Below are 26,808 nucleotides of genomic sequence, written 5' to 3'. Positions count from 1 at the left end.
ATAATGATATCTCAGATTAAAATAGGTGACCCTGGGCGCTGAAATGATACACATGGTTCTGCAAGAAAAATTATCTACTAAGTTTACATTTTAAAAATATTTTGGTGCATATTCAATTACCACAAAAACAAGACATGTAAACACAAAAATTTCAAACACAAAAGTGTCTCTATGCTTTGTTGCTGTGAACAGACACAGGTTTTCATGATGTCTAAAAATAATGTTTAGTGTCATGTGTCATGGTGTTAGTTTTTCTCTGTTTTGTAAAACATTATTTATATTCTGCATACTCTAAATACATTTAACCTTTGCTAGCTGCTGTATCTCTATCAGCAGGCACATGCATCTCTTTTCCTTTTCTGGCTCACACTTTTTCTTTTCCCTACAATATACGAAGGCAATGATGCCCTGTTGCACAAAAATTTCATATACAATCACCAGAAAAAAATCAGGTTAAAAAATACAATCAAAAAGTTTTAACTCATAAAAATAATACCAAATCTGACACAGACATTAAGTATCATCAGCCGTGACAAAAGTGGAAGGTAAACTATAGAATAAATATGGCTTATGAAAGTATACTTTGTGCAAAGCCTCCATGAATAACAGCAGAAGGAGACCTCAATTCAGTAAGTTCATCTCCTCCTTATTCAGATCTGACCTGCAACCTTATTCGTTCAATTAGAAGATCCTGCAAATGCATTCCAGTAAAAAATTAATCTTTGATATGAAATACAATCACAAGCCCTTTTGCTCTTCTGGACAAAAAGTACTATTGTCCTCAAATACTCAAATCATATTTGAAAGTGGTCTCTGACCTTTAAAGCATGTAAGAATTTCTGAAAGCTTTATTATAAGGTTTAAATAAATTTAAGCTAAAATGAAAGTAAGTTCAGCATTTCTATATATTCTTTTTAATACAAATGTTATGAAAATCTCATCAAATTACTAGAGGTCAGAGAGTTATTCCAAGCCTGACAATGTAGAATATTATCTATGAGATGAAATGATTCTTCACTGCAGACATTAATATTCAGTTCAAAACTCCATATTTAATGTAGTTCTTCAATCACATCTACCACTGGACATAATCATATTTAACTCATGATTTACCTTTCTCAAATATATTACACAACTGTCATTTTTTGTTTGGACACAAACACATGAGGCCCATTATACACAAATACAGACTGCATCAACAGAGGTGAACTTAAAACATAAGCCTGACTCTATCAGACTTACACAGCTTATAATAGTCTATCAACCATCAGAGCTTAAAATTCAAAGACTTTTTACAAGAAAAATCTATTATACATAAAGTTCTCTGTTCACTAGTAAAAAGAAATTCAGTGGGCTAGTTAACATTTTAAACACACTACTTTACTTCTTAAAGACATGTTCAAATATTATTTGTAGTAAGAGACATCTAACATTTTCCATGTTTTTCTACAGACTTTATAGTTGGGTAATACAAATACTGATAGTTTGCAGTAGGACCTGCTCATTGTAGCAGATCATTTTGACAGCAAGCGCTATGCAGCCAGCAGTGTAGATTCATTAGATTCAAAATCTAAAGAACAAGGCAATTGAAACAAATGGACTAAATTGTACTTTGTACTTTGTGACTGTATGTAAAAACGTCACTATATTTTTAACCAATTACACAGTTTGGTTGCATAACCAACTAATGCATCATTTTCTACTTTAATATTCTTAATTGAAAAATTGTGCTAATGTTATTTCACTGATAGGTTTGGGGTTTTTTAATATACAAATATTTTGAAATCTATCACAAAATTTCTATTTTCTTGCTGTTTCCTGTGACAGAGTGCAAAGGAATAGTTTGTACACAAATTTATGTACGTTACCAGAAATGCATGGCAGCACCAATATTCTCACTACACATATTTTTTATTAACTCTTTCATAAAATAACTACAACAGATCTACAATCCTACTACAGTTTAACAAATTAATTTTACTACAAATTCGAACATGAGAAATTAGAAGATGAGGAGTGTCTTAAATGCCTTTAATCCCTGAAGTAGGATGACAGGCAAAAGAATATTTGTTCATTCTTTTAAAAGGTCATACGCATTTTCCATTTGAATCCATTCTTCAGTGGCAAACCACAGAGAAACCTCTGTTATTTTCAGAATTGATGTACCTTTCAAAACTATAATCTTTGGCTTTCAAGCTCACTATTATTTGCCTTCAGGTGCAAATTTTAAAGTGTATAGGCTTCTAAAAAGAACTTTATGGCTTCAGCCAGATACTGAAAGGCTTGTAGATAAGTCATCATCACAGTGTAAATTTCTTTTCAAAATAATGTTCCTCACTCAGAGTACACTTGTGCTTATACTTGGTTCACTTGTCAAATACAAATTTGAGGTCATCAAAAGCTTCAGGGCAACTTGAGCTATTCCAAAACTCATTTTCTACCTCTATTTTGTTGGAGAAATAGGATTTCAAATGTAAAAATAACAGGAAGCTCTAAAGATAAAGAAACAAAAGCATATTAGGTGCATGCTTCGGTACAGCATTGCAGTGACTGCCTGTAAAGACAAAGTCAATTCAATACCTAAGTATCATAAAATGCAATATCAAAAGCAGACAATGTATCTTGCTAAACAGTTTATTCTATTCAAGGAGTAATTTTAGAATTGACAAATACATAGGTTGAGGAACAGATACTAATGATCTTATTTAAATGTTTATTTTATAGCAGATGAAAATTTAATCATTCTCATTTACAATGTCTACTGTTGATGGTATCTCATATGTCTGACAAAGGTAAATGAAACTAGGCTCAGTATTCCTGTTGGTTTACATTCCTTAGTCACATAGTAGTAAGCATTTGTATTTAATTCTGTTTATAGAATATGCTGTGTTTTAATAAAATAGAATGACACACAAGAGAGCATTTACTCTTTCTTCTTAAGAGCTGCATTTATGTTTGAGAGGTCAGTTTGATCTTTTATCTTCAGAGATTTTTTTCTGCAGACATCGTTCCTGTTTCTAAGTAGAGCTAAGTAATTAACACTCTTTGAAAGCAGAGACTATGTAAATACTTAGGGGAAAGCTTTTTCATTCCCAAAGTAAAATGGAGTTTTAATGTTAACTTTAACAAGTCCAGGAATCCATAGTCTGTTTTCTATGACTCAAAATCTCACATATGTAAGTAGCCATAGAAAACAGGTTTTCAAAAGCAGGTGTTTACAACTAGGCTTCTCTTGGAGATGTAAGAACAAATGGAACAATGCAAAGAAAATTAAAAAAAAAAAAAAAAAAAAAAAAAAAACAAAATAGGGCTGGAAACTTCTCACTAATTCTGCCTTTCGTGTTACCTGGTTCTATGCTCTCACTGTGACAAAACAGTACTTAAATTGCTCTTCGTGTATTTCTTCCCTTTAAATTTGCTTGTACATCTGCAGTTACAATGGGGACACAACTGGAATAGAAACCAATCAAGTAAGATTGTCACATATGTTACAGTGATCAGCAGCAGCCAGCATGCATTTATGACTAACCTGATCTCTTTGCATGACAAGATGACCAGAGTAGTAGGTGAAAAAAAGGCTGCAGACATTATATACATTGATTTTAATAAAGTTTTTGACACTGTTTCCCACAGCATTCTTCTGGAGAAATTGGCTACTCATGGCTTAGATGTGTATGGTTTGCTGGGGGAAGAACTAGCTGGGTGGACTGGCTCTAAGAGCCACTGTGAAGGGAGTTCAAACAAGTTAGCAGCTGAACACAGTGATGTTTCCAGGAGTTCAGTGCCAGGGCCAGTTTTGGTCACCATTTTTATCAGTGATCTGGATAGGGATTGAGTACACCCTCAGAAAGCTCACAAATAATATCAAGCTGATAGAACTGTTGATTTGTTTGAGAATAGGAAAGCTCTGCACAAGAATCTGAGTAGGCTGAATCAATAGGCTGAGTCCAGTCACATAGCACCAAGTGCTGGGTCCTGCACCTGAGTCACAACAACTCCATAAATATTACAGGCTGGGGTAAGAGTGGCTGGAAATCTGCCCAGCAGAAAAGGACCTGGAGATGTTGATTGGCAGCCACTTGAACATGAGCCAGCAGTGTGTCCAGATGACCAAGAAGGCCAATGTATTCTGGCCTGCATAAGAAATAGTATGATCGGCAGGACTGGAGAGATGAATGCCCCTCTGTATTTGGCACAGGTGAGACTACAGCTTGAACACTGTGTTCAGTTTGGGTTCCTTCACTACAAGAAGGCTACTGAGTTGCTCTAGCTTGTGCACAGAAGACTTAAAGCTGGAAAAGGTACTAGAAAACAAAAGTTACGAGAAGAAGCAGAGGGAACTTCTGGAGGTCTCTACAACTACCTGAAAGAAGGTAGCAGCGAGAAAGGTATCAGTTTATTTTCGCAGTTGACAAGTGATAGGACATGAGGAAATGGTGTCAAATAATGCCAAAAGAGATTTAGAGGGGATTCTCTTCACAGAGAGAGTGGTCAAGCATCAGAACAGACTGCCCTGGGAAGCAGTGGAGCTGCCATACCTGCAGATATTTAAGACACACGCAGACATGGCACTAAGGGACACCATTTAGTGCCGGGGACTTGGTAGGACACACTGACAGTAGAAACTGATGTTCTTGAAGGTCTTTTACAATCTACATGATTCTTTGATTCAAAATGTTTGCAGAGCAGTTTCCATATGATGTTTTAAAATTTATGTTGTGGTGAGCTATGTCTTCCAGCCATTTCATCTTAGAACTTGAGTGTAAGGCTCTGAATTTTAAATCCAAAATACTTGCTTTCTAGTTAAATAATCATTTTAATTTTAATTTTACACAGTTAATGGAGCTCAAAGTGCCTGTTGGATATGACCGTCCAGCCTGAATATCCAGGCCTGACTGTCAAAAGAGATCAGGATAATCTCATTTTCCCATTCACAAAGTTTCAAAAACAGAGAAAAGTTACTGCTAGAGGAAAATAAAGGGAAGATGGTACCCTCATGGGTTTCTCTCTACACTGAAGGTGAGTGGAAGGCCTTGCTTCCATATTAAAGTTATCTAGCTAACACCAATATCATGGAAAAAGGCGTGATACAACCTGTTTTATCTCAACACACCATGTATGCACCATTTTTTTTTTCTTAATGAAAAACACAACAACAAAATCTTCTGTCAGTACTGATTCCGACTATTTTCATTGACAAAAGAATCATTTTCACGGGATTTAGCATTTCATGAACACTTCAGTATGTCATGAATTTTTAACAATGACAGAACATGATATGTAACCCAGTAAAAAAAATAGGTAAATATAAAAACGTTTTGGCATTCTATAAAAACAAAAATTTGCAAACATTAAATTGTTGTATAAAACAACTTTGTAGCTACAAACTACTGTATGCAGAATACAAATATGGATTTTACTCTGTAATAAATTAATATGTGATATTTAATAATAGAAAGACTTACAGAAAACACATTGATTTCAACCCAAAAATGTCTAGTGAATTAAAACTATTTAATAGCAATCACTACACATATCAACTAGGCAATAAAAATAACCTACCAATATGTTTCCATTTGCACAGATGTTCTTTAATTTGTCAAAAAGCAAACATTGACTTTTTATTTCCTTTTATATTCTTTTGTAGATGCTACATTAAAGAAAATGTCAGCCCAGTCTCTACAGATTTCTGAAAACAATAGATGCTCTGCTTATTTGCTTTTCTTATTATTTCCGAGAAAGGGAGAGATAGGAAGGAAGAAAAGGGAAAGTAATGAGGGAATGGGGAAAGGATACAGAAAGAAGCAGACAGATAAATATTTACAACATTTAAAACAATTAGAACTATTCATTCTCACATTGTAACATCTACATCTTGTTTGGCTGCATCCTATAATGTGCTATATCCTTTTGTATTTGTTTTCTGTTGTTTTCTGTGACTATTAAAAAACCAACAAAACATGTAGGACAGCAACTAAACATAATCGGACCAACTGTAACTATTAGCTATCCCAGACTTTAATATGAATAACACTTTAAAATAGTCTCAAAAATGTAGTTTTTAAAATATATGTTACTTATGAGTACTCAATATTAGCAAAAGATGTACAAAACAATATCGCTGAGTGGTGGAGAATGATGAAAAACACATAGCCTAAAAAGTTGGACAGAAGAGAAATTGGCTGCTGAAGAGTGTTACTGGCAAGCCTTGCAATTTTAAAAGGCAAAACTGGCCTGAATCAATTGCTTACAGATTCTGAGAGCTACTAGAACACCATGCTGAGGGTTCTCCAAGGCACAGACCCTGAAGTCAGTGGGCATGAGAGCATGAATGTTATTCTGCAGAATCAATAGTTAAGAAGGCTGATGACATTTGACTTATTCAGTGTTACTCACAGTAGCAGAGAAATATGAACTCCGTGTTTAAGGAAATAAAATAATTTACAAAAAATATCTAACACATGGGGCTTCAAAATATTTTGAGAAAATATTAAATAGCCATGCAATTCCACCAAATATCTATTATTTAAAAAAAATAAAAATACTACAATGTTATTCAGGGAATTCACTGTAACTTAAAAACAGACTTAGACTACTGGTGTTTTTCAGAGCAGATTTTTCTCTACTCCTTTAACCAAGGAACAACACTTTATAGATTTACTGACATTAAATCATGATAGGGCCTTTGAGAGATTGTCAAACTGCATACTTCCCTTAAACTAGAACAAGCCTAGCTATTTCATTATAAATTCAATGTCTGAAATGACGTCTTGAAAAAGTAAGGTTTAATGAGCCAATCCAAGATTACAGTGCTTCCTTCCCTCACAGTAAGGCCATCCACTCAGTACCTGGGGCAGTAGTACATTGACGGCTATTATAAAGCACCTCACCAGTGATTTTTCTGTATCCAACTGAGTTTCTTCATCAGAATATTAATTTCAAATAAATACATAAACTCTTACTTAAAAGCAAGCACTGTATTTCTAAATAATCAAGAACTTGCTTGAGATGGAAAGGGTATGTGTAGCTAAAGACAATCCGTAGCGTCTCAATGCCATTTTATTCTGAAAGAGGCTTCAAGAACTGAAAAAAAAACAAGACTGCAACCAATTTTTTACCAATTGCAGGAAAAACATAGTTGCCATTTATAAATAACTGATTAACATAATTGCCTTGTACTCAGCAGAAATGACCTAGAAATTGTAAATCACATACTTCACAAATTTTGTGCATTTTGATTCCATATCTTTACATCAAATAATTTAAAATTAATTCAAGCCTTCTCCTGAATGCTTCTACTACTCTTATACAGATCAAGAAATGGACATCTCAAAAAAGGGTGAATTTCAGTACCAGGTAAACGACACACTTTTGTGGTTTCAACCTCTGGATTAATCGCTTCCAAACAGACAATCATCTGTGACTATTTATGATCCTCAAAATATATAAAAACTTTGCATTAATTCTCAGTGCTTCTATTGGTTATATTTTCAGATTAGGAAAGATCTGGGACTGTCACAAACAATTTGAGAAGACACTGCCTGTTCAAATAAGATCCTGATATCTTCTGTAACAGAGAGAAGAGGATTTGCATGCATGTTATTAAAAAAACTAAAAAATTCAAGATTTTGAAGTTTTGAGAAACAAAATTAAAGGGAAGGATGATGAAAGGACACTCACTCCATTCCTCTGTTACACAGAGGATACTAAACTAAACAAATCCTAAAATAGCATTCAGGAATATTATGTAAACTGTGCAAGTTTATGGTAAGGAAAATCAAGAAATATTTCTGAAAAAGCACGAAGCAAGTGCAGAAATTTGATGACATCATTTCCCTACATCATTCTAGTGGTCCAGAAGTCATCTTCTTGCAGAAGATGATATCTTAGTGATGCAAACTCTGTCAAATTTACTAATTTTCTTTGTAACATAGCAAGGAAAATTATCCTAAATTGCTCTTGAATATGTCTCCCAGTTTTGTAAATCAACCTTCCAGAATGTTAGCTGTGGATATACTTATATTTATTTTTTACAACAGCTTTCAGAATTCCTTAGGAAAGAGGGTTTTTTTTTTCAATTCAATATAATGTGTGATCTGTTTTATGCATGCTTTTCAATATCCAGATGGTAGAGATACTGCATGACAACCAGATCATACATCTTTTTACCTCAACAAATTGTTTCTTGAGGCAAAAATACATAATAAAAAGATCTCACAAATATGTACTATGTGATATTCATAGTCTAGGTTTCAGTGCTTTCATTGTCAGTAGAAATCCAGAAGCTGAACCTTTTTTTTTCATGGTTGATACTAGTCAAGTTTTCTGTTGTTTGTCTAGACGAGGACAGATTCAAACTTTTTTAAAGAAATACCAGAGATTGTAAATGGTGTTAATGAATTGCCATTACTTGTAAAAAGTAATAGGTTAATATCAGTAAAGCCTCAGCTATGTACTTCTAACCTTAAACATAGTTTAATTCTCTGTAACTGGCAACAATAATTAAAATTCAGATTTTGAATGCATTTCAAAATATTGGAATATCTTAATAGCAAAGAATACGTAAAGTATATATGAATATAGTACTCACCAATTTTAATCTTTGTAAAGGTATTCTGCTAGTGTCTATCGGTGTACGTTCTGTGACATTACCAAATCTGACTTCTGGAACGGCAATTGCACACATTACATGAGCCCACCTGTGAAAAGTGGCAGGTCAAGAATACTACCAGAAAAATCCCATACAAATACAAGTGATGTTTCATTACCTCCAATTTGTTGTTTCCATTTTAAAAGGAATCCAGACATTTGCCTTCAAGGACTTCAGAAGACTTCTTTGAAACAAGTTAACACAATTTACAACACTAACACTTCATGTAAACATCATTTCAGACTGTAAATTTTTACTTGAAAAAATAGATCTAAATATTTTTCACATTGTATTTCGTAAGTGCAGTATCTTTGTAGGTTTCTATCCAGGCATGCATGCACAGGCCAGGCTGTTTTTTTTAATAAGCAATTTTTCACCTACAGTATTTTCACAGAATCATAAAATATATCAAGTTGAGGGACCCACAAGGCACACTGACTCTGACTCCTGGCTCTACACAGGACCACTCATGTTCCATGCCCACCACTCACTGGTGAAGAACCTTTTCCTAACACTCCCTGACCCTCCCTGACAGCTCCATACAATTCCCTTGGGCCCTGTTACTGTGACCAGAGAACAGAACTCAGTGCTGCCCTTCCAGTCCCTTCATGAGGAGCTGCAACCTCTGTGAGGCCTCCCCTCAGCCTCCTCTGCTCTGAGCTGAACAAACCCAGGGACCTCAGCCACTCCTTGCATGTCTTGCCCTCTTAGACCATTCACCATGTTCATATCCCTCCTGTGGAAGCTCTCTAATAGTTTTATGTCCTTCTCAATAGTGGTGCCCAGAACAGCACACAGTGCTCAGAATGAAGAGTGCAGAGCAGAGTAGAGTGAGCTCTGCACCAGCTGGCAGTGCTGGGCCTGATGCACTCCCAGAGTACAGCTGGCCCTTATGCTGCCAGAGTACACTGCTGACTCATATTCATCTTGCTGTCTACTAGAACCCTCAAATCCCTTTCCGTGGGCCTGCCTTCCACTCTCTGACCTCTCAGTCTATATCCAAGGTTGCTGTGACCCAGGGGGCAGAATCAAGCACTTGCTCTTTCTAAATTTCATATGCTTGGTGATTGTCCAGTCCTGAAATATGTCAAAATCCCTTGGCAAGGGCTCTCTATCCTTGAGGGAATCAACTCTCAATTAAGCATTGTCCACACACTTACTTAGTATACATTTGATATTTGTGTTCATAAAACAGAAAAACACTGAAGAAAACTGGCCCTCAAAAAGAGCCTAGGGAGCACTATTAGTGACTGGGCACCAGCTTCATAATGTGACCTCATAATGCTTTGAGCCCAATAATGCTTCAAGCCAACCTGCAGGCCAATTGTTCACTCATAACATTTTGTTTTTGTCTAGATGTGTACTCAACATTTATTTATAACATTTATTTATAACATAGTATCGAGGAGAATACTAATAGAGACAGTACAGAAAGCTTTCCTGAAATCCAAGAAGTTCACATCTACTGGATTCCCTAGATCAACCTGATGGGCAACCTTATCATAAGATAAAATTAACACCATTAATTTATAAAGACAAAATCCTCATGAACTTGTGTTAGGACCAATGACAGCAGTGTCACTGTCATTGTTAGGGCAATCTCAGACAATAGTATAGACTGGGAGAAGAACCCATTGAGAGCTGCTCTGCCGAGAAGGATTTTGGAGTGCTCGTGTATGAAAACCTGGAAGTAAGCCAGCAATGTGCATTTGCAACCTGGAAGACCAACTGTATCCTCTGGTGCATCAAAAGAGGGGATGCCAGCAGAGTGAGGGCAGTGATCTTCCCCTTCTGCTCTGCTTTTCTGAAGCCTCATTCGGTAAACTGTGTCCAGGTCTGCTTCACCCAGTAAAGAAAGGATGCAGAGCTGTTGGAGTGGATCCAGAGGAGGCTGGAATCATGAAGATGATTGGAGGCTGAAGCATATCTCTCTTAAAAAGGCAAAGGCTGAGGGAGCTAGGCTCAAGGAGAAGAGTGCAGGGAAGACCTCACTGAGGCCTTCTAACTCTTAAAGGCACCTTATGAAAAGGAAAGAGACTGTCTTTTTACAAGATCTGATAGAGATAGGGCAAGGGAGGAATGGGGAATGGTTCTTAACTAAAAAGGGAGATTCAGGATAGATGTTATAAGGAAATATTTTACTGAGAAGATGCTGAGGCACTGACACGGGTTGCACAGAGAAGCTGTGTATGCAGTGGATGCCCCATCCCTGGAAGTATTCATGTTCAGGTTGAATTCGCTCTGGGCAAAATGATCTAGCAGGTGGCAAGCCTGTTTATGCCAGAGGGGTTGGAAGTAGATGGCTTTCAGTCCAAGCCATTCTGTAACTCTCCAATTGTCTTTTAGGTGTTTTTCAATAACTCCCAGAATAATCTCCATAATTTTACCAAGCATTGAAGTGAGACTGACAGGGCTGTAATTATAGGGTTCTCCTTCTTATTGTTCTTCAAAACTGGTATTTTCATAACATTTGCCAGCTTCCAATCTACTGGGACCTCTCCATATTTCCTACACCATTTAAAAATAGCTATAAGAGCTGATGGTGACGTCAGCCAGCTCCCTGAGATAATTCTTTCAGGCCCAAAAGACTTATGTATCCAGCACATCAGAAAATCTTGCACAAATTTGGGTTGGCTAGGAGTTTACTGTTAGAGAATCCTCCACCTCGCAGGACCTATAGTGCACATCACGGGTGTTGAAGACAGGGGCAAAGAAGGCATAAAAGTCTCAATTTTGTCCGTACCAATTTGTGAATATCATCAAAGTGGAACAATGTTCCAGTGCTCTTTTTGTTGCTTACATGCTTTAAAAGCGCATACATACTATTTTTCTTTTAATAACATTTTTCTTTCATTGATGCCTGCCTGCAAAATTGCACTCATAATAACAGGTGTCTTACCATCTAAGCTTTATGTGGACAGAAATGCTATAAATAAAATGTCTCTTCAATAAACCTTAGCACAACCCTTTATACTCTGATTTCTCTCAACCTAATAGGACTTGAAATAATGACTGTTCACCTGAGAAGAAGGAATCTCAGTACACAGAAAATATCTCAGAGTTGGATTTTATACTTGGTGGTGAAAACAAAATAGTAATTGGAACACACTTCTGAAAACTTTCAGAAGTTCAAAATAGGAGATAATGCTCAAAGATAGACAGAATACTGAGAACAAGTGAAAACTAAACACTGTATAGCAAGTGCAATGTGTTATGGAAACAGGAAAATAAAAAAAAAGAAGTTAACTACTTTTACAGAGCACTTATTTCGGAAATCCGTAATAGAAACCCAGAGGGATGTAATGCAAAACTGAAGACTTCAGGTATAATTACAAAGAAGAAGACACTTTCTGCAGATCCCTGTGGTGGTTTTTATTCCTATGGCTAAATCTTATAACCTATTTCTAAAATATTTTAATTGACTTAGGTTAAAGCAATTGGTTGCACCAAGTGCTTTGAACCTTCTCCTGGTGTTAAGGTAAGTACCTGCCCAAAGTGTGCACAGGTGGATGATCTTTTATGACTAGTGGCTGAGTTGCAAGAAGTAGTTAAAAGGCTGCATAGCATTAGAGATGCTGAGAGAGAGAGAAAGAGAGAGAGAGCTTTTTAAGGACCATATTCCAGGACTGGATAATACTGAGAAGGAGGCACTTTAGTCCCTGGTGATGCACAAAAGCAGGGCTCCACTTCAGACCCCACCTTCTAGCTTCACTACTAAAAGCAGATACTAAGCTCATGCAAACCCATGACCAAGATCTGCAAGGAGAAGTCATATCAATAGCTTACAGAGGATTTCATAAACGGAAACACGGAGTGCTTGTAGTTGGTGACTCTCCCTTAAAAGGCACTAAGGGTCCCTTCTGTTGGCCTGACAGGGAGTCTTGATTGGTTTGCTGGCTCTCAGGAGCGAAGATATGGGATACTGAAAAGAGTGTGCAATAGTTTGTCCTGAGCATGGATCTTTTGCTGTTCTTTTTTCTTGTGGGCATGAATGACACTGCAAGCTGGAATACAAGCACAATTAAAGAATACTATAAAGCCATGGGAGTGCAAGTGAAAAAGACTGGTGCCCAGGTTACCTTCTCAATTTTCCCTGCTGGAGGAAAGAGGGCAGCCAGAAATAGACATATAACGCCTACACAAATTCCTAGCTATATGGTTGGCACTGACACAACGCTTTCAGTTTTCATGACGATGGGAATTTCTATGAGGATTACAACACATTATGAACAGATGGGATATGTCTGTGTAGAAAAGGCAGGGCTATCTTCAGCAGGGGGCTTGCAAACTTACTGAGGTGGGCTTTAAAACTGAAGGGCTTGGGGTATGGTGTCCAAAATGGAAATGCTCATGTCATTGAACTAACTGGTGAAATAAGCAAGGTCAACCAGAACAGTGACAAATGTTCTTTAGCTGCCTTCCATCGCATAAGCCAAAAGGCCAGCCACCTCAGCGGTATGTATAGTTACAGGGGATACTTAGGGTGGAGATCGGTCACAAGCGATGTCCTTCAGGGGTCGGTCTTGACACCAGTGCTCTTCAACATCTTCATCAATGACATAGACAGTGGCATCAAATGCACTCTCAGCAAGTTTGCAGATCACACCAAGTTGAATGGTACGGTCAATACATTGGAGGAAAGGGAAGCCATCCAGAGGGACCTGAACCGGCTGGAAAAGTGGGTCCATGAAAACCTAATGAGGTTCAGGGCAGGATGCTGCACTTGGGTCAGCGCAATCCTAGATATTTTATACAAACTGGGAGAAGAGCCTCTTACGAGCAGCCCTGCTTAAAAGGACACGGGGGTCCTGGTGGACGAGAAGTTGGACATGAGCTATCAGTGTGCGCTTGCAGCCTGGAAGGACAACTATATCCTGAGCTGCATTAAAAAAGGGGTGGCCAGAAGGGAGAGGGAGGTGATTGTCCCCCTCTATTCGGCTCTTGTGAGGTCCCATTTGGAGTACTGAGTCCAGGCCTGGGGCCTCCAGTACAGGAAGAACGTGGAGCTCTTGTAGCACATCCAGAAGAGGGCTACTAAGATGATCAGAGGGCTGGAGCACCTCTCCTATGAAGAAAGGTTGAGGGAACTGGGGTTGTTCAGCTTGGAAAAGAGAAGTCTCCAGAGAGACCTCATTGTGGCCCTCCAGTTCTTGAAGAGAGCTTATAAACAGGAAGGGGAACAGCTGTTTACAAGGATGGACAGGGATAGGACAAGGGGAAATGTTCTTGAACTGAAGCAGGGAAGGTTTAGGTTAGATATTAGGAGGAAGGTTTTCACACAGAGGGCGGTGACACACTGGAACAGGTTGCCCAGGAAGGTTGTTGGTGTCCCATCCCTGGAGGCATTCAAGGCCAAGCTGGATGTGGTTCTGGGAGCCTGGCATGCTCATTGCCGACCCTGCACATAGCAGGGGGGTTGAAACTAGATGATCATTGTGGTCCTTTTCAACCCAGGCCATTCTAAGATTTTATGATTTTCTTGCATCCCCCCAACGAAATATAAATCCTGTTTCCTTTTCTTCTTTAAAGTGACTCTGTACCAATGGGCACAGCATTGCAAATAACAGGAAGAATTAGAGATCTGTGTACAGTCAGAGGACCATGATCTTACAGAGATCATGGAGACATGGTGAGACAGTTCGCATAACCAGAACACATTCATGGATGAGTATGTATTTTTTATAAAGGCAGACAAGCAAGACGATGCTATGGAGCTGCACTTTATGTGGGAGAAAACTGGATGTACTGACCTCTGCCCAGAGATGAATGATGAGTGAAGGGAGTGTTTACAGGTGAGAACTAAGAGGAAGGCTAATATGGGTGACACATTTGTGGGTGTGTACTACAGCCTCCTCACTAGGAGGAGGAAATTGATGAAAGTAGCCTCACAATCACAGGCACCAGTTCTCATAGGAGACTTCAACCACCCTTATACTTGCTGGGACAGGTTGGATAGCTGGGCTGAAGCTAATGGGAGGAGGTTCAACGAGACCACATGCCAAGTCCTGCACTTTGGCCTCAACAACCCCAGGCAACGCTTACAGGCTTGGGCCAGAGTGGCTGGAAGACTGTGTAGAGGAAATGGACCTGGGGGTATTGACTGATGCTCAGCTGAACCTGAGCCAGCAGTGTGCCCAGGTGGCCAAGAAGGCTAGTGGCATCCTGGCTTGCATCAGAAACAGCGTTGCCAGCAAGAACAGGGAAGTGACTGTCTCCCTTTACTCAGCTCTAGTGAGGCTGCACCTTGAGTACTGTGTCCAGTTTGGGGCCCTTCACTGCAAAAAAGACATTGAACACCTGGAGCGGGTTGAAAGAAGGGTAACAAAGCTGGTGAGGGGTCTGGAGCACATGCCTTACAAGGAGCGGCTGAAGGAGCTGGGATTGTTCAATCTGGAGAAGAGGAGGCTCAGGGGAGACCTTACTGCTCTCTATGACTACCCGAAGGGAGGTTGTAGTGAGCTGGGGGTCGGCCTCTTCTCTCGTGTAACTGGTGATAGGACTAGAGGGAATGGCTTCAAGCTGTGCCAGGGGAGATTCAGGCTGGATGTTAGGAAATACTACTTCTCTGAAAGAGTGGTCAGGCAGCGAAATGGGCTGCCCATGAGGAGGAGTCACCGATCCTGGAGGTGTTCAAGGAACATTTGGATGTTGTGTCGAGTGAGAACTATTGGTGATACGTGGATGGTTGGACTGGATGATCTTGTAGGTCTTTTCCAACCTTGGTGATTCTGTGATTCAGTGATTTAGATTAATTAATTTAAAATATTGTTTCTAGGAGAAGTTCAGAGGTTCTGTATAAATTCTGTAATAACAAATTGTCAGTGCTAAAGAATAAAATACACTTCACTGTTTGGTAAGATTTTCTCATGCAAACAATGACAAATGAGCTCTCATTTGCTTTCTTTACACAACGACAAGCAGAATAGAATTTGAAACAAATAAGCGTGTGCAAATACTAAAACAAATACACATTTTAGCATCTAACTATTTCACAAAATGCCAATGACACATTTCAGGGGGAGTAATTTTAATTCTGCAAAGATTCATCTTAAAGGCACACTGTCAAGTAATTAAGATTACAAATGCTCAGTACATGGGAATGTGTTAGGAAAAAACTTTAAACAAAAATGTGCAATCTCAAATACTTACTTCTTGTCAGTAGTTTGTTTTAATGCACCACCTCTCAAATTGCAGAGACAACATTCCTAAAAATAAAAATAAAAATAGTGTAGAAACAAGTGAGCTTTATTGACTGGTTACAAAGCAGTCTTATTAAGCTGATCCTAAGTACATGTAAATTGCTAGCATAGTTCAATACAGGCATACAACCTGCCACTTAGAAGCACTGCATTTCCTTACAGAAAAAAAATATATATATAACAAAAAGACTGACAGTTCAAAACAGCTGAAGAAAAATAAGTTTTAAATACTACTCTTGAATAAAGTTACAGAATCGCTTTGAAGGCAACACCAAATGAAAAAGCATTCAGCTAGTACTGCAACAGAAAGGCTAGAATTGCCATGAAACCTACTATGGTAAAACACAATAAAATGATACATAATTAGCTTAATAAAAGTTAGGAAGAAAGCACTGTCTCGTAAGCCATTGATTCAACTCAAATAATGAAAGACATTCCGTGTTTGATACTTTCTTTTGAGAAACACCCTAACAACAAAGTACTTCCTTGCAAGTAATGAATTTTCTTCACAATTTAAGCAGATAATGTCGTCTTATCTATCAATATCACAGAATAACATATTTTTTCATACAGTGCCACTTTAATGTAGTTAATATTATTACAGAGGTGTACAGATGTGAGGTTCACTGCTTTAAACACAAGAGACCTAGGATTGAACCCCACTTATTCTAGGTTCCAGTTCGCCAGAACTCTTAAATCCAAAAATCTGAGGTCTTAGAATAACAATCCTTTCTGGCATGCAAAGGAGCAGAAACAGGTAGTTTCTGCATAAAGAGGGGAGAAATGGCCATAAAGGGGCTGCTCCGACAGATCTGAGTGGGTTTTTCAGAATTTACTGTCTGTAATTTTACAGAGACTCAATCAGCAAAACAAGTCAATAGAATTATACTAAAATTCCATAGGACTTTTCCATTTCACTGTTGGAGAGTAAGTAAAACTGATCCTTGCAAAACCAACACTTTTACTCAATCAGCTGTATCTTTGTGGGGTTCTCACACTTCATCTAATGAAATCTTCTACCAAAACCAGACAGAAGCTAAATGGGACACAATTACAGCTAATCCTATAGCACTGCAGCCTCTTCCACATGGTTTCTCTTTAGATCCTTTCTTACAAATCAGCGAAGGAAAGGTCTGTCTCTTCCTTTGATTCATTTTAAACTCCATGAGGAAATGAGTAATCTTTTTGCTATTAACACTGATATCTTAATATGCAGAGCATGCCAATCATTGTCATGAGCTACTGACCAATAGAGTGCTTTAGTTTTAAACATGATGGTGGGATGCAAGATGAGAACATTAAAATTAGGTTGGCAAGCTCACGAGAAACGAAATGAATGAACCAAGCAGCATAGAAAATACTCAAAATGGAATGTTCATTCAAGAATAGGTAAATTCCTGCGGTTCTGCATGTGTACGAACCTTACAGTGCAGCAGATGAATAACATCTGCAGACTCTTGAAAAGAATATGACTCTGATTCAATTGAAAAATTTGTGGGGAACTACTTCCTTACCTCCCTTCAAGCTGAAAGTTCAGCAGATCACTCACTTGTGGATTCTCTCTTTTTTTGTTGTAATTGTTGTTGTTTGTTTTGTCTATAACTAATGCAAAAATTAATTAATTTGTTTTTAATTAATTAATTATTTTTTTATATTTGCCATAAAAAAAGATTACTCTTGTTCGTCAAAATAAAATAGAGCCTCTATTTTGTGAGATTTTATTTTGTTTTTTATTCTAGCCTACGTTGAAATTCAGTACTAGAATGAAAATGAATATTTTCTGCTTCTAATAGATATTTTTAAGGAAAACCTTAATCTGATCATTTGTAGTTTCTCAGTGCAACTAAAGAAAAAATCCAAGGCTATAAAATGATTCTATAAATAGATTATGCTAAAATACTAATAAGATACTACAAACAAATTTCTGTTTTCCTGTCTCTTAGACACAATATAAAGAATTCTGAATTATACACTGCAATTCATAATTCTTATCTAGTATAGCACAGAGCTTTCATACTCAGTTAAAAGGAAGAAAATAAAAAAAAATAAAAAGTAAAAAAGAGACAAAGTTGCTTTATGTATTCCCAGTGGTAGCTTGAAGCTTGACAATTTTTTTTCCTATGCAGGGCCTGTAGGAACTGAAATCCACATATACAAGTCTTCAGTGCATTGGCAGTAATGGTGGGCAATAACCAAATGGGTCATTCTGTGGTAGATACCAACTGTAGGAACTTGAAAATGTCATCCATGTTTATAGTAAAACTGTGTGAACAGGTCCAGAAGTAAAGCCTATTAGATTTTATACCATCCTAGCTTTGCAAAGTATTGTCCTATATATGTGCAATATGACCATTACTTTATCTCCAGTTTTGGCATACTGCAAACAATGAAAACACAGGGGAAGCAGTTATTAGAAGTACTAATATTTCTGGTAAAGACGTGCTTGCTATGGACAGCCGTGAGATCAGACATACATTAGCATTTATGACCCCTGTCTTCATACAGAAAGAATGAGTGTTCACTGTGTATATAATTCAGGATAAGCAGCAGACTTCAATGTAGAGCCTCACTGTCGCATCACCTTGTTCACTATTCCTCTGCAAATCCTTTAAGCAAGTAATTTTATGTCGTATGTATTTGCATTAAATAATAATTTCTTACGCATGTTATTTTACACTTATCTAAATTAAACCTTAGAATTTTTTTAATTGCTCACCTGCTTAAAAATCAGCATAACATTCTAGAATTATAAAAGAAAACACTCTTTTCCAATAGCTGCATAAACTAAGCCATTCCCATATAATTCACAATCTTTATTACACTAATGTTTGCTTCATCTTTTAGATTTTTAGTGGAAACAATGCATTTTTTCATAACAGTCACATTCATAGGTTCTGGGCTGCAAATTTTTCCTTGTTTACAATTAAACAGTGATTTTTGCAACCACCATTCCTAATCTAGTCTATTTTCCATTTCTCTCTGTTTCAGCCACTGCTATAAAACACAGCAAAAGTCAATGTGAATTAACCAAACTCTCTTTGATACATACATCCAAAAGATGGAACATCTTCATTGGAATGATACGCCATTATTCAAGCATAACTGCATACTAATTATTATTGCATGGATGAACACAACAACAACAACAAAGAAGTCTGTTCACACTTATTTATACTTTAAAGTGAATGCATTTGGTTGTCTTTGCATGCTTTTTGCGCTCAAAATTCAAAGTCATAAAGACTGCAACGCTCTCAGGAAAGGCTTTCATACACTCCATATTTGCTTACTTCATCCGCAGTACCATTCTGTGTGAATAGGAAGCAGTTTGACACAGCAAGGAAATAGAATCGAGTCAAGCCATGGGTGAGGGAAAGTAGAAGTCAAATAATGGTTATTCCTATGGACAACTATGAACATTACTCCACTTGATCCTCTCTCTTATTAAACTGCTCTCTTTTTTCTTCTGCAACCCTGTAAATTACAATGGCATCTCCAAGGAATAGTGTTTACTCAGTTCAAGGAAATATATATGTGTGGGTGGATAAAAACTGTATAAATAAAACATATATTATTCCTAATTAATTTTGTCTGACATTTTTCCAAATTCTTAAAAAATGTAGTGATATAGTCTCCATAATCAACCTAACGATCTTTTCCAGTCCTTTCACATTCCTGCCAGCAGCTAACTTGAAGCTTCTTTGCTGTCATTTGAGCTTTTTTTGTTTTTTGCTTTATGCATGATAAACATGAGAAACAGATCATTCCTTTAATGATTTAATTTGCCAGTTTCCATCTGCAGCTTCTTACTAAGTTAAAATATCACTAATTTTTTACTCACTATCTTCATTTGATGTCACATTTTCTCCTCTAAAACACAAAGAGAGCAAATAATCTACAACGTCAGGCAGAGTAGGATTAGTTGATTTTTTGTTAATTCATTATAGCAGACCCTACCTGCATCCCACATCTCTATGAACAGCAACAACTGCATGCACCACAACTCTCATAAACACTGCTACAACAGTGACTGGAATAACTGCTCGATATTCCTGTGTCTGTACTCTAGCTTCAGCATCTTGAACTCTTCCCTATTCAGCTGCGTCCTGTTTTCAAGAGTATCTCAATAACTGAACAAAATTTTGTTCATTTCGACCTATTCTTACCTTATGGGCCTCAATTTAAAAAAAAAAAAAAATCCACTCTTGGAAAGAGGAAAGAAAAGACAGTGTGAAGTCTGAGAAATGCCAATAAAATTATGAGTGGCTTGGAAAAAGACTTCACTAAGTAGACCAATACAAAAACCAGGTTTGCAACCAGGTGGTTGCTATCAAAGGACAACAGAAGGCAGCTAATCCTAAACAGACAAAAGCAAAAAGATTCTTCACAAAATGTGATTTAAGTTTGCCACATGTGTATGCTAGAACTTTATACCATTTAAACAGGAAGTTCATTAAAAAATTCATCAGTGGCCACCTTCCACTGAGCAAATAGACAGACACTGCCTTTGCCTACGGCAGTTTCTTATTTGTATACTGTTATAGATTGGGAGGGAATGCTTACCTAAGGTTTACATTCTTCCCAAGGTATTCACCTTTGGCCTTGTTGAAGACGCTGGGACAGGCTGCCCAGTGAGGTTGTGGATGCCACCTCCTTGGAAGCACTCAAGGCAAGACTGGATGGGCTTTGAGCAGCCTGGTCTAGAGGGAGGTGTCCCTGCCTATAGCAGGGTGTTGGAAATAGATGATCTTAAAGGTCCCTTCCAACCCAAACCATTCTATTATGTTTATGATAAGTATATATTTTGTGTGGTAGACTGAAGCAATGAAGACGTTTATAATGTTTTCAGCATTGCTTCAGTAAACAAAACACTATTTATCCAATTCATAAAATACTGTTTTTATCTCAACTATGTTCCTATGCCTCTTTTGACTGTGATTAGTGTCTAACAGTCTTAAATATTTCTAGTGAGAAACCAGAACAATTGTTTTCATTTTTAAGAGTGTTCTGCTGTAAAACTGTTAAAGAAATGCTGACTTATTAGTCATATTTACAAGCTGGTTGGTAAAAATTATAACTACTTAAAACTGGTATCTAATCTTGAACTCTGCCACAGCCAAGTGACATGGATACAATTTCTATAGTTAAGGCTGAAAAACAAATTTTGTGTTCCATGGGATGTTCTGGTTGGCTTTTTCAAGAGCAACCTTTGAACAAGAAATGCCCTAAGTGTTTCACCTTCTCTAACTGCCCTGTAATGCCCAGCATCACATCTGTGAATAGCACTAATTCAGCTGGCATTGCTGTCTCCTCAATTATCTGATGTCCCTACTTAATTTATTTTGGTATCTACAATTTTGTAATTAAAAAAAGAGTCAGTGTTTCTCTTAACACATTTGCAAATGCTATTTTCAGAAATTGTCCACTTCTGAGTATTTTAATCTTTTCACGCCACCCTAAATAGTGTCATTTCTAATCACAGCATCTGAAGTCAAAAATGTAGAGGGTATGACATGGAGAATGCTAGGTGGCCTTATACAAAACACTTTCTGCAACACTTAACTGTTTCCAAGCATCCAAGAAAGACCATAGACATCCTCACCTTTGAAGAGAAGTCTAAAGGACAGAGATTAGCTGTGTTGTAAATAAATAAATAAATAAATAAATAAATAAATGCTAAGAATCAAGGATATAAGAGACAAAAGTAATTATTTTCCCTTAAAAGAATGACACTGCAGAAATAACCACCACACTGAGGCTAAGCATTTAGCAAACACACAAACAAAAATGGAATGACAGCATTTCTACTGATAAAAATATATACAAGATTATACTCATTACTGTAAGATAGTATTTGGAAACAATGGTAAATATTAAAATCTAAACATTGGTAGATGAAAAATTGTTTTTTCAAGAAATCAGCATCACTGTATTCTGCTACTGGCTATTTCTATCCTTCTTCCTGCCCCTAAAAATTGTACTGGGCTCCTCAGCACAAGCAAGACATGGAGCTGTTGGAGTAGGTCCAAAGGAAGGCAACAAAGATATTCAGAGGGCTGGAGCACCTCTCCCATGAAGACAGATGAAGGCAGATGGTCTTGTTCAGGTTGGAGAAGAGAAAGAGATCTCATTACGACCTTCCAGGACCTAATGGGAACTTGTAAAAATGATATAGAGCAACTTTTAAATGGTCAGGTAATTACAAGACATAGGGGAATGTTTCCAAATTAAAAGAGAGGAGATACAGATCAGAAGTTAGGAAAATATTCTTTACTAAAAGGTTGGTGAGACACTGGAACAGGTTGCCCTGAGAAGCTGTGGATGCCCCATCCCAGGAAGTGTTCAGCTTCAGGTTGGACAGGGCTTTGAACAACCTGATCTGGTGTAAAGTGTCCCTTGTCCATGTTAAGGGGCTTGGAACTAGGAGATCTATAAATTTCCATTCAACTTAAATCTAGACTATTTTATGAATCTATGAAATACAGAGGTGCTCAAGGCAACCAGGCCCTTTCACATGATTATCAGTGGCAAGTCAGCAAAGGGAATTTCAAGAAGCAATTCCTTACTGTATGAGTTACAAAGCACTGGAATGAGTTTGCCTGCAGAGGTAATGGAGTCTTCCTCCTTAGGCAGACAGTGTGGGTTATTCTGCATTAGCACTGGGTTGAACCTGATAATCTGCACACGTTCCTATAAACCCTATAAAACCATCCTGTGATCTGAAGGTCTAAATGGATTTTGCTTCTGAGATTACAAAGATATTGTCCAGATTTAATACTCTTCATTTTCTCCGACAGCACCACAAAAACTCAGTGTTTACAAACCTTCTAAAATACACTGTGTCAAAGACTTTTCTTATAAGGAAGGCATATCCTGGTAACAGACTAATACCAAAACCAGAAATTCGATACTTTCCATCTCTGATTAGAATAATTAGCTAAATAAGTTAGCAATAGCACTTGTGGTTCTCCAAGTAAGTAATCTTCTTGCAGAGAAAGTTGGGAAAGAGAAAGGTAGCCAGACAGACAGATAGATAGATAGGTAAAATCTAGCATTACTTTTCTAAAAAGGAAAATGCAGGAAATCGGTCTTTCTTTTTGCTAAAAGCAGTTTTTTACACTCACTCCAGAACTTTCTCTTTATCAACAACATCAAAATGCTTTAAAGCTTGCTAACAAAATCAGTCTGAAAATTAAAAACGTTATGCCAACTCACATGTAGTGAGTTATCTTGGCAGTTATCAGGCTGTGAAAACAGGAGTTTATAATAGAAATGCTGACATTGTACCACTGAGAAGGGCATGACTATAAAAAGACTATTCAAAATCATTATTTTTAGTGGGGTGAAACAGGGTAGTTTCTGAGCTTGAATGAAGAATGCCCTTATGTGCTACTTTTCAAACGCCTTGCAAAAAAAAAAGAAAAAAATCTGTCAGCCAATGTACTCTAACCACAAAACACATACAAATCAAAAGACTGAACATAAGCATTAGAAATATAAAGCACTAGAAAGCTTAATCTACAGGAAAAAAAAAGAAAAATACACTACCCTGATTAACACTTACCACTCAGCAAAGGATCTTTGAAATACATACAGTTCTTGAAATCAGTGCCAACTGACCAGTTTAGATGCTGCATTATTTCTGTAGTACTATAAAAAGTTAAAGTAATCTGTGAAAATTTACACTTTTTCCCCAGTTGTGCTATTAACGATAAAGTTACTATGAAGTAAGACAGTGGAGCACACTTCCTCACTTACTCGTATCTTTCTCTTTCCTGTCCAAAATCCTTTTGTCCTCTAAATAATAAAAGTACTTATGTTTATGTACTATAGCTACTAGATGACTACATCCTTGCACATTGTACACTACGTTGCATTCTCTATAATGCCAGTCATTATTCATCCTGACTTCACTAGCTTTCTTTAGCTGAAGCATTTAAGATTAATGAGGCGTTTGTTCTCAATCAAGACACTCTGTATGAATACAGTTACACTTTCAAGAGCCATGCAGATGACTTATTTAAAATTATTTGATTTTTTTTTTGTTTTTTTGAGAAGATTGATTTATGGCTATTTTTGTCCATTAGCATATATGAATTTTGTATCAGCCTTCCACTTGTCAATAATCATTACCAAATAGGACCTACTGTGTATTAGACTATAAAGATACATTATCATGGTTCCAAGAGCATCCCAGAAGATGAAAAAGTTAAGTATTGTAAAGCATGCTATTTCAGCAATTTAGAGAAGATGCGAAGGCAAGAGAACAGTATGCTTCTGAATCTCAAACGCAATTTTCCTTGGGGAATTCCATTTATATTATCATCACAAAAAAGTCTGGGTATGAAAAATGAGTCCACTAATGCATTTTGCTATTTCCAAATTTTAATAACATTCCTCATTGGGATTCACATAAAGTGCAATCTCATTCAGTTACTAATACAGCTAGGACTCCTATGCTTTCACCCTTCATCCTTTCACAAGATCATAAGAGATATGCAAAAACCTTGTAGAGTAAATTTAATGTAACTGACTGAAGTTTAAGAAACTATTATCTACAAAGCAAACAACAAAACTTCATAGTTTAAGCAAAGGAATGAAAAGCAATCTTCCCTGATATAAAATGAATTACAAAGTCGAAGTCAAGATCTGTAAAACTCTTTTCTTTCATAATATCCATTTTATTCTCCAGTGCACAAAACTTTGCCTTCCCTCTGTTTTCCATCCAGTTTTCCCTACAAGATTTAAAGTTTTACCCAGAAGAGAATTCTTCAAACAGGTCTTCCTCAGCTCAGTCTCCCTCTTCTAGGAATAATTATGCCAAGAAAGTAAATCAAATTTCAGATATTCTGGAAGATACATGTTTCAGGCAACAAATACTTCTGATATTAAAATGTTCTGATTTTGCAACCTTCTCTAAAGCAAGAATTTAATTTTTGTGGGTCTGTAATTCCTACAGTCAGACAGATCTCAGTTTCACATCTTCCACAACTGTGTTCTGTTAATGAATGCTTACCCTGAACAAGAATTAGGATCAACACATTTTTTTCATACAAAAACTTTAAGTCTGAGCTGTCTTAGCTGGAATAAAAATAATACTCATTCTATACTCCCCTCAGTTTAAAAGGTCATCCAAATAAGTAATTTATTTTAGTTTCATCTCGCTCTCCAGAGATGTCTGTGGTACTACACAGCAATTTCAAATGTAATAAAACATCATAACAGCAGATAGAGAAAAAAGATAAATAGATAAAAACCTGATTTATTAAAAACAAACAAAGAAACAAATAAAAAAACACCAAATATAATTCAAAGGTAGCATAAAACTTACAGCTGCAGATTGGCATGACCAACATAAATCCACATTTTTAAAAGAAAAGCAATGCCCTGATCAGCAGTTGTCTTTTTAAAAAAACATTTTTCAAGAATAGTTAAAATAAAGCCACATGTATCTTAAGAATTAAGCTAAGATTAGATGACAGCTTTTAGGATAACCTAAAGTTATTAACCAAAAGAAAGAGAAGCTTAATGTTAAAATGACAAATAGGACCCAAATAAGTGTCAGTAGTTCTTAATAACACTGACGTCAGCAAGGAACTGCTTACAAACAAAAATACACTAATACACTCAAGTTGTTTATCAAACTGATGATTTTTTCCTCCTTGAGAACTATAGTCACAGTTACATAGCTTTGTAATTAATGCTACTGCTCAAACAGGCAAAAGAGAACCACAGAAAAAAGTAACCTCACTGTCTATTTTATTATTCTGACTTGAGGCATAATCAGCGCTTCTTCAGCTACTCCTGACAAATGCCTTTCTATCATACTTTCAAGAGTCTTCAAAGAGCAGATTCTACAAAATCTCTACATTCCAGCATTTCACTATATTTAGAAAGAAAATTTTACAAGGTGTCATGCTATTAACACAAGCTTCTGTTGATGAAGTTTAAAGCTGCTACAACTTCATCTTGTCCCTAAACTGAAGGAAAGGCAATTGATAATGTTTGCCTTTGATTTATTCTGATTATTTTGCATATGACGCTACTACTTACTTCCTTTCTGTTTTCTCTCAGCTATACTGAACAAGCTTAATTCTTTTCAGCCTTCCCTTGCAGAACTGCTGACGTCTATGAGAAATAATTGAGAGAATTTTTTACCTTTTTTTTATTTATTTTTTAAGTTTTTAATTACATGTCATTATCTTCCAGCCCATTCAATCTAATGAGGTTTTTTTTGAAGCGTTTGTGTTCACTGCCACATAGTTCATCAGCTGGGCTCTCAAACATGAAGAGAATAAAAAGATCATTCCATATGCATTTCAAGCTTCACTCCTGGTATAAGCTTAAACATCCTGGTCTGATGCTTCAGATTTATAGAACTGATAACTCTGTGACCAGAGTGTTCACAATTCTGGAAGACAGCAAGAGCTATTGCCTGGCAAGGCACTCCTATCTTATATAAAACTGATAGCTTCTGTTTAAGTACAGATCATAGAATATCCTGAGTTGGAAGACACTCACAAGGATCACCAAGTCAAATCCCTGCCTCTACAGGGATTCAAATTGTATTACTGAGAGTGTTGCTCAAATGCTTCTTGAACTACAGATGGCTTGATGCCACATCCACTTCCCCAGGGAGCTTGCTCCATTTCCAGCCACTGACAGGAATTGTACCTATCTGCTGAATTCAGTCACAAAATTTATTTTATGCTATTTATTCAATACAGTAATATTATTACTACTCTACAAAATAGCAAGATTCAATCTAAAATAGTAAACCTAACCCAAAATAGTAAAACTCAACCTATAAAATGTCCAGGCTCCATGGTACCTGCAGAAAATTCATTAAGAACACTTCTGTACTGATCTTTTCATCTCACTGAAATATTTGAAAGGAATGAAGAAAAAAATATTTTGAATAACACCTGGCAAACAATAGACAGTTGTGGAAAAATCTATGAC

The 26,808-nt window shown here is 36.9% G+C and overlaps 1 protein-coding gene across 3 annotated transcripts in view; it reads right to left on the bottom strand.

Annotated features, from left to right (window-relative positions):
• Positions 1 to 26,808, bottom strand: part of KDM4C (lysine demethylase 4C) — a 291,774-nt gene that overhangs the window by 66,762 nt on the left and 198,204 nt on the right. For all 3 annotated transcript variants that reach the window (XM_085213046.1, XM_085213045.1, XM_085213044.1), the window contains 2 exons: positions 15,800 to 15,855; positions 8,591 to 8,699 (listed from right to left, as the gene is read on the bottom strand). In XM_085213046.1, coding sequence (XP_085069172.1) covers positions 8,591 to 8,699; positions 15,800 to 15,855 — 165 coding nt within the window. The remainder of the gene's footprint in view (positions 1 to 8,590; positions 8,700 to 15,799; positions 15,856 to 26,808) is intronic.

This window comes from Meleagris gallopavo, chromosome Z (assembly GCF_905368555.1).
Source record: "Meleagris gallopavo chromosome Z, MGAL_WU_HG_1.1, whole genome shotgun sequence".
Lineage (NCBI taxonomy): Eukaryota > Metazoa > Chordata > Aves > Galliformes > Phasianidae > Meleagris > Meleagris gallopavo.
The sequence above is the reverse complement of the archived record's forward strand: the minus strand, read 5'-3'. Positions and strand labels throughout refer to the sequence as shown.